General features: G+C 54.2%; 1 protein-coding gene across 1 annotated transcript in view; it reads left to right on the top strand.

Moving 5' to 3' along the window:
• The window catches only part of SLC6A7 (solute carrier family 6 (neurotransmitter transporter), member 7), an 18,394-nt gene that overhangs the window by 10,771 nt on the left and 116 nt on the right, over positions 1 to 7,507 (top strand). The window contains exons 2-14 of the mRNA XM_009871047.1: positions 498 to 678; positions 1,378 to 1,509; positions 2,051 to 2,285; positions 2,801 to 2,939; positions 3,194 to 3,328; positions 3,979 to 4,082; positions 4,337 to 4,461; positions 4,833 to 4,945; positions 5,028 to 5,159; positions 5,530 to 5,629; positions 6,010 to 6,110; positions 6,287 to 6,454; positions 7,414 to 7,507. The exon at positions 7,414 to 7,507 is cut by the window's right edge and continues 116 nt beyond it. Coding sequence (XP_009869349.1) covers positions 498 to 678; positions 1,378 to 1,509; positions 2,051 to 2,285; positions 2,801 to 2,939; positions 3,194 to 3,328; positions 3,979 to 4,082; positions 4,337 to 4,461; positions 4,833 to 4,945; positions 5,028 to 5,159; positions 5,530 to 5,629; positions 6,010 to 6,110; positions 6,287 to 6,454; positions 7,414 to 7,507 — 1,759 coding nt within the window. The remainder of the gene's footprint in view (positions 1 to 497; positions 679 to 1,377; positions 1,510 to 2,050; positions 2,286 to 2,800; positions 2,940 to 3,193; positions 3,329 to 3,978; positions 4,083 to 4,336; positions 4,462 to 4,832; positions 4,946 to 5,027; positions 5,160 to 5,529; positions 5,630 to 6,009; positions 6,111 to 6,286; positions 6,455 to 7,413) is intronic.

Raw genomic sequence — 7,507 nt, 5'->3', positions numbered from 1 at the left:
GCAGCAGGAACAACTGGGAACACAGTGTAGGCTTTTGGCAGCTGGAAAAATGTGAAAAATGGAGCATTTAACAGCAGCCAAGGGCCTGGCATGTCAGGGGCACATGAGGCTGGGCTGTCTCGCTCCCTGGAACACAGGTGGTGGTTATTACCCTACTCAAACTCATCAGGAATGTTTATCATGACCCCTTGAAAGGACTTCTTGGGAAACTGAGGTTGTAAGATGAGTTCAGGCCTCCCAGGGTGAACCGGGGCCATCCTGCCTTTCCCAGGGGAGCTCTGGCCATGTAGGATTGCATGAGTAGAGCAGAACATCAGCTGGGCTGGGGCACAGAGAGATGCCGGGATGGGCTGTCTGCAAGGAACAAATGTCTTGGGGGGGGGTCACAAAATCACACCCAAGCTCTCAGCATTCCTTCCCTCTTTCCCACTTTTCACCCCTTGTTTTTATTCCTTCCTCAACCCCTGGCTGCCCTGTCCCACCCCTCTCTTCCTCAGCCGGTGACACCAGAGCTCCTGGTGAGCCCCAGCAGCCAGGACGGGGACCTGGGCTCTGAGTGCCCAGAAGACAGAGGGAACTGGACAGGGCGGCTGGATTTCCTCCTCTCCTGCATCGGATACTGTGTGGGCCTTGGAAACGTCTGGAGGTTTCCGTACAGGGCTTACACCAATGGAGGAGGTACTTGGGCATCCTTTGGGGTGACCACATCTCCCCCTCATTGAGCTGGGCTGGTGGGGCGTGTTGCTGAAGGGATGCCTCTTCCCTTTCCCAGCGCTGGGAACCAGCTTTCGTTGTTGTGGGGTGAAGCCTCCTCTAGCCCCCCAGGCTTGCTGCAAGGTGTTAACCACATGTACCCATGTGTGGAAGGGTCTCACCGGCCCATGTCTGCACTCATGACGCTGGAGACATCCCCAGCTCCATGCTGGACTGAACACAACCTGAGCATCCCTCTGTTTCCAGTAACTTCTTGGCCTGGTGTCCTCCAGGACACAGCATGGTCAGCAAATGCTTACTGGGTATTAAAAGAGAGGAGCAAGGCTTTTGCAATACAAGACCCTGGTGTGATGGTGCAAAGTGCCCATATTCAACTATTCCCAGAGTAATTGGTTATCACATGCAATAATAACTGGAGAATTTCAGTGTTGGTGAAAGATTCAAGGAGAAAAGAGGGGCAGAGGTGGGAAGGGAAGCACAGCACCAAGTTAGTCACAGCCCCTTCCTCTTGCACTGGTGGTGAGCTGCCACCTCTTCCTGTCTTCCAGATTTTGGTGTAGATCCCTCAGGGCCACAGATGTTGAAGGAACTTTATTCCGTGTCATAAATGGGCTTTAGGTGTTCTGTGTTCTTTTTCAGCTTTTTTTTCCTTGCTTCTTACAGGAGCTTTCTTGGTTCCTTACTTCATCATGCTGGCCATCTGTGGGATCCCCATCTTCTTCATGGAGCTGTCACTTGGCCAGTTCTCCAGCCTGGGGCCCCTCGCTGTCTGGAAGATAAGCCCTCTCTTTAAAGGTGCGTGAGTGAAGTCCAGAGCCTCTGGAAGATCTACTTGATGAGGACATGGATGAGCAGCAGCGTCCCATGATCCTCAAAGCTCTTGTTAGGATCAAAGGTTAGATCCTAGGGAAAGGTGGAGCAGGCTGGAATTCTGGGTTAGCTGTTTTAGTAGCTGCAAGATATGTACAAGATCTATCAGTCTTTGGAGGCCCTGAATGGGCTCTAGGGATCGTACGAAAACTGTTAAGCCAGCTAGTGTACAAAATACAGCATAAAGCTAAGCAGTGACTGTTAAAGGCAAAGGTAAGAGTAAAATGTTCAAAAAAAACCCGTCAGATCAAATACTTTGATTCTCAGCATTAAACTGGAGTAAAATCATCTGTATGATGCAACAGATCATCAATTCAGAGAAAGTATGTCCAGAGGGTATAATGGCAATAAGAAGCTTGCCCCAGCAGGTGAACCTGTGCCTGGTTAAACATTTGGCTGCTGAGATCCAGTGTCTGACCCAGGTTTTGGATGTGCTCACTCCTTCTTTACTCTCTCCTTCCTCCAGGCGTTGGCATGAGCACGATCCTCATCGTCTCCTTGGTGGCCATTTACTACAATATGATCATTGCTTACGTTCTCTTCTACCTCTTTGCATCCCTCACAAGCGATTTGCCCTGGCAGCACTGCGGCAACTGGTGGAACACCGACCTGTGCCTGGACCACCACGTCATCAAGACGGGGAACGCCACCTTCCCTGTCAACATCACCAACACCGTCAGCCCCAGCGAGGAGTACTGGAGGTAGAGAGATCAGCCCAAACTAGCTGTGGGGATGTGGTTAGCATTGAGCCGGGGGGAGCATGGGGATGGGATGAGAGGCAAGGGGTCTGTTCTGCACATCTTGTGGCATGGTGGACACTCGTGGTTGGTGGTGTTTGTGTGGTTATGGGCTCTCATGGTCAGCGCCATTTAGCCATTGGGATCATATCCCTGAGATCTGGGAGGCGTCCATGGTCTAGCACTGCTTTGCTGGCCTGGAGATATGTTACACTGAAATGCATCCCATGCCTGGACCAGCTGGGAATTTGCTCTCAGGCTGCCCAGCCTCCTCTCTGGGCTCTTCAACACATAGTGAAAAGATCAACTGCTCCCCTTTGCTTGGCAAATATCTGCCAGTGCCTTGTTGCTCTCTCATCACTGGGTTATTTGAAAAGGTTATTTTTTGGAGCAGGACATTGCTAGGTTCAGAGAGGGTCTCTGGAAGAAGGTGACAAGTGCCCATGGCCACTCACTGGCAGTTCTCCTTTTTACCTTAGCCGGTATGTCCTGCACATCCAAGGGAGCTCTGGGATTGGGGATCCCGGGAGGATCCGCTGGAACCTGTGTCTGTGCCTGCTCCTTTCTTGGACCATCGTCTATCTGTGCATCCTAAAGGGAGTCAAATCATCTGGCAAGGTAAAGTCTGGACAGTCTCTTTTGAAGGCATCTGCCCTTAATTCTCTGCACATCTGGGAAAATGAGACCCATGAACAGCATCAGCTGGACACAGGTCACTTTGGGGATGCCTTGCACACCCAGACACCATCAGGGCTGACATCCTGCTGCATCCCAGGAACCTCAGCTCTGCAGGGCGATGCTGGGTGCTGTGTTATCGCACCCTGGGGACCCCCGAGGGAGCAGCTCTCCCAGCTGGCTTGGCTCTCCCACAGGTCGTGTACTTCACTGCCACCTTCCCGTACCTTATCCTGGTGATGCTGCTCATTCGTGGTGTGACTCTGGAGGGGGCCTGGAAGGGGATCCAGTTTTACCTCACTCCTCAGTTCGATCACTTGTTGTCTTCCAAGGTGAGCAGGATCTTGTGCAAATTGTTCAAGATAGAAAAATTAACATTTTCCTGCCACCTCAAGCATTCAACAGAGGTGGCTCCTTTGCTCAGGTGCCTTTTCTCACCACCCCCCAACCCAAGGTCTTCTCTCTTGCTTACTCACAGAACAGAAGTATTTGCTTTTCAGCAATCTATCTTTGCTCAGTACCTTGTCTCTACCACTCTCCCACCCAGCTCAGCCCCGTGCCTGCGTTTCTGGCATGCTCACCACCTCCTCAGGGTACCAGGGCCATAGGAAGGATTAGTTCAGCGACTTTGATGGGATAGGGATGGCAATGGGTGCCTGTGTTGGATTTGGCTGTTCTGTTTTTCTTGGTGTGTGAAGTGAGGAGTTTCCTTGGATCAGTAATGTTCATAGCAGAGACCACTCAGTTTTACAAGGGTGTAGAGCCACGCTGGGCTGGCTCTAAAATGCTCTCGTCAACCCTTCCACTATCCAGCTGACCCACTATGAGAGGTGAGCATGCTAGCAAGGAAAGGCAAAGACCCTCTGGGCTTTGTGTGTCCAGAGGGCTGGGAGAGATGTGCCAGGGGTTCTGGGGAAGCATGTTCCCTTCCTTGGGAGGTTTCCAAACCTCTGCTCTCCTCAGACATGTTTCCTTCCCCTAGGTGTGGATCGAGGCAGCCCTGCAGATTTTCTACTCCCTTGGGGTAGGCTTTGGGGGCCTCCTCACCTTCGCCTCGTACAACACCTTCCATCAGAATATCTACAGGTGGGAGCCAGTTGCTGTCTCATAAAAATTGTGGGTTGAGGAGAGCCATGAAAACCTCAGTTGGTGGGTTCAAAGCCAGCAGAAGCATGTGGTGCAGCTCACGGTCACCCAGCACTGCTCCTTGCCCCAGCACCTTACAGATACCTGCCAGCTTGCACAGGCTTGAGAGAGACCCAGGGCTGGCATGGCCACCACACACTGCTGTGGGCACTAAGGAGCAGGCATGTTCAGTGCACCTTCTTTCTTCTCTATAGGGACACCTTCATAGTGACTCTGGGCAATGCCATCACCAGCATCCTGGCAGGATTTGCCATCTTCTCTGTTTTGGGATACATGTCCCAGGAGCTTGGAGTCCCTGTTAATCAAGTGGCAAAAGCAGGTGAGGCCAAATGAAGACCTTTTCTCCTTCACCCTCTGCCTGGGTGCATTGAGGAGTATCCCTTCCAGGTGGAAGGAATCTGAGGGTGTCAACGTGGGGGATGAAGATTGATGTGCAGCTGGTCAAGGGGAGGGAAGGGCTGGTTGCTGCTGTGCAAACACTGAGCAACACCAAGCCGTATCTAAGAAAGGTCTGAGCAAAGAGCAGGCTGCTTCTCCTGCATGTCTTCGCCCTGTGCTGCAGGACATCTCCTGCCCACCTTGCAAGAACCCTTTCAGGTGCCCGCCACGGGCTGTCCTCTCCTTTCCTCCATCCCTCCATGCCCAGCTCTGTCACCTCCTTTTCACCCTGCTGTCCTTTGCCTCCCCTAGGTCCTGGCCTGGCTTTTGTGGTGTACCCCCAGGCCATGACAATGCTCCCCCTTTCTCCATTCTGGTCTTTCCTGTTCTTCTTCATGCTGTTAACCTTGGGCCTGGACAGCCAGGTAAGGACAGAGCCCACCGAGCCAGCCACAGTGCCCAGGCAGCCCGAGGGGCTCAGGGGACCCTCTTCTCCTGTGTGTACAGTTTGCCTTTATGGAGACCATCGTTACGGCAGTGACAGATGAATTTCCCTATTACCTGCGGCCAAAGAAAGCTTCTTTCTCAGCTGTCATCTGCATTGCCCTGTTCCTGATGGGGCTCATCCTCACAACAGAGGTAAGGGTGTGGGGCTGGACGTGTCCTGGGGACCAACCGGGACCTCTTATTAGAAGAGTGCTTAGGGCAGTGAGCAAGTTTGCAGAGATGCCTGTATCCACATCAGCTGACAGGGTAGTAGAGACATGATCAATGAGCCTGGGATCCCTGGGGATGTGAGGACCAAAGAGAGGGAGACAACATTATTCTGTCTCTGCACCAGCCCCAGAGGGAGAGTGATGTCTCCTGAGGGTGCCTGACCTCTATCTATCTTCCCCAGTGCCCACAAAGGGGCTGAGGGGACATGTCCCCAAAAGCAGGAGAGTGTGGGTGAGGAGTTTACTGCAATACTGGTCCCGGGGGTGCTGGCCACTGTGCTTTGCCTCCACAGGGTGGAATGTACTGGCTTGTCCTGCTGGATGACTACAGCGCTGGCTTTGGTCTCATGGTGGTGGTGATCACTACCTGCCTCGTGGTGACACGTGTCTATGGTAAGGGGGTCTGTCCCCACAGGAACATGGGGAAGGGTGAGGATGGGCTGTCTGTATGAAGAGATGGATTTAGAGGGAACAGTGGGGGAGCCAGCAGCCTTGCAATGGAGCATGAAACACCTCTGCTCCAGCCTTCTGTTTATTCTTGGCCATCACTGGGTTCACCTCTCCAAAGAACTTTGGGGTGTTGAGCTTGGTCCCTCAGATAACATCAGCAGGGCCCCCCCTTTCTGCATCTTCCAGCTGGGAGGGGAGACACTTCTTTGCTGTAGATGATACAAACCACTGCTTTTGGTGGTTACAGGGCAACCTGGCACAGGCACCTGGCCCTGGGGGAGGCATCACCATTTCTGAGCCCCCCACCTCTCTCTCTCCTCCAGGCATTAAGAGGTTCTGCCGAGATATCCACATGATGCTGGGCTTCAAACCAGGGCCCTACTTCAGAGCCTGCTGGATGGTCCTGTCCCCAGCAACGATGATGGTAACGGCTCAACTTGAGAACTGCAGTGGTGCCAGCATCCCTGGGTGACGGCCCCTTGTGAGAAGTCACTCTGCTGGTCCTTCCTGCCCCAGGGGCCGTTTTGGTTCTGCTTGGAGGTCTGAGCACAAGACCTTCGGAGGGCTCTGGGCTGACCTTGCTTTATTCCCACCCTGCAGGCTCTGCTGGTATACAACGTTGTCAAGTACCAACCCTCCGAGTATGGCAGCTACCGCTTCCCCACCTGGGCCGAGGTCTTGGGCATCCTCATGGGAGTCCTCTCCTGCCTGATGATTCCCGTGGGCATGGTGGTGGCTGTGCTCCGAGAAGAAGGGACACTGCGGGAGGTATGAGGTGTTGGGGCCCAGCATTGCTGGCGAACACCCCAGAAATACTCAGGTTGAACCTAAGCCCATGCTGAGCCTGTATCCTCCAGAAATTTTTACATCCTCTCTCCTGGAGGTGCATGTCCACATCCCTCCTTGCTGCCCATAGGATGAGAGAGGTGGCACTTCCCAGGACGTTTCCAGCCGCATCTCTCCTGTGATACCAGATAGGCACTGAGTCACGCTGCTCCCAAGGGGCAGCTCTGTGTGCATCCCCACTCCAAAACCAGCCTGCTAATGCCTTGCCCCACGGGGAAGTACATTGTCCCTAGCGAGGGGCCAGCACGGCCACACAGGACTTCGCACCCATTTTGCAGGAGCAACGACAGAGCGAGGAAGGCAGCTGCCCGACTGTGCAGGTGGCAAACAGGCAGCAGAGGTGGGATCCCACCACTGAAAGGTTTTCCCCAGGAGCAGGTTATGATGCTCCTGGGTGCTCACAGCCTTCCCAGCCATGGCTGGGCTCTGCTGCTCTCCCCAGGCTGTTAAAAGCAGAGACACTAGAGCTTGCTGCCCTCCCCAGGCAGCAACTCACATGCTGGAGCACTTGCTGGATGCAACCTGGCTTGGAGCAGCATGGTTACATGGCCAGGAGCCACCTTGCCTGAGGCTAACCCCTTGCCTGGGGACTCTAACCCACAGCACAGGGCCATGGCCCTACAATAGCCCCTAATTCCTGCAAACCCTTGCCACCAGCAGCCCAAGATCATAACACCTCCCCAGCCAGGCACTTATACAGAGCTGCCTTCCTCAAAAGCTTCGGGAAAGTGTTTGGCCCCATCCCATCCTCATCGGGGACTCTACCAGTCCCTTGGGGCTGACAGAGCACATCATCTCCCAGGGTGGGTGAGCGGCTGGGTGGGGAGAGGAGGGGGTGTGAGTGCAGGGTGCCCGTGCTCCCTCCGCCTGTCTCCTCACAGCGAGTCCAGCAAGCCAGCCGGCCCGCCATGGACTGGGGCCCGTCCCTGGAGGAGAACCGGACCGGCATGTACGTGACCAGCCTCGCTGGCAGGC

The sequence above is a fragment of the Apaloderma vittatum genome, unplaced genomic scaffold (genome assembly GCF_000703405.1).
Source record: "Apaloderma vittatum isolate BGI_N311 unplaced genomic scaffold, ASM70340v1 scaffold29186, whole genome shotgun sequence".
Lineage (NCBI taxonomy): Eukaryota > Metazoa > Chordata > Aves > Trogoniformes > Trogonidae > Apaloderma > Apaloderma vittatum.
The sequence above is the reverse complement of the archived record's forward strand: the minus strand, read 5'-3'. Positions and strand labels throughout refer to the sequence as shown.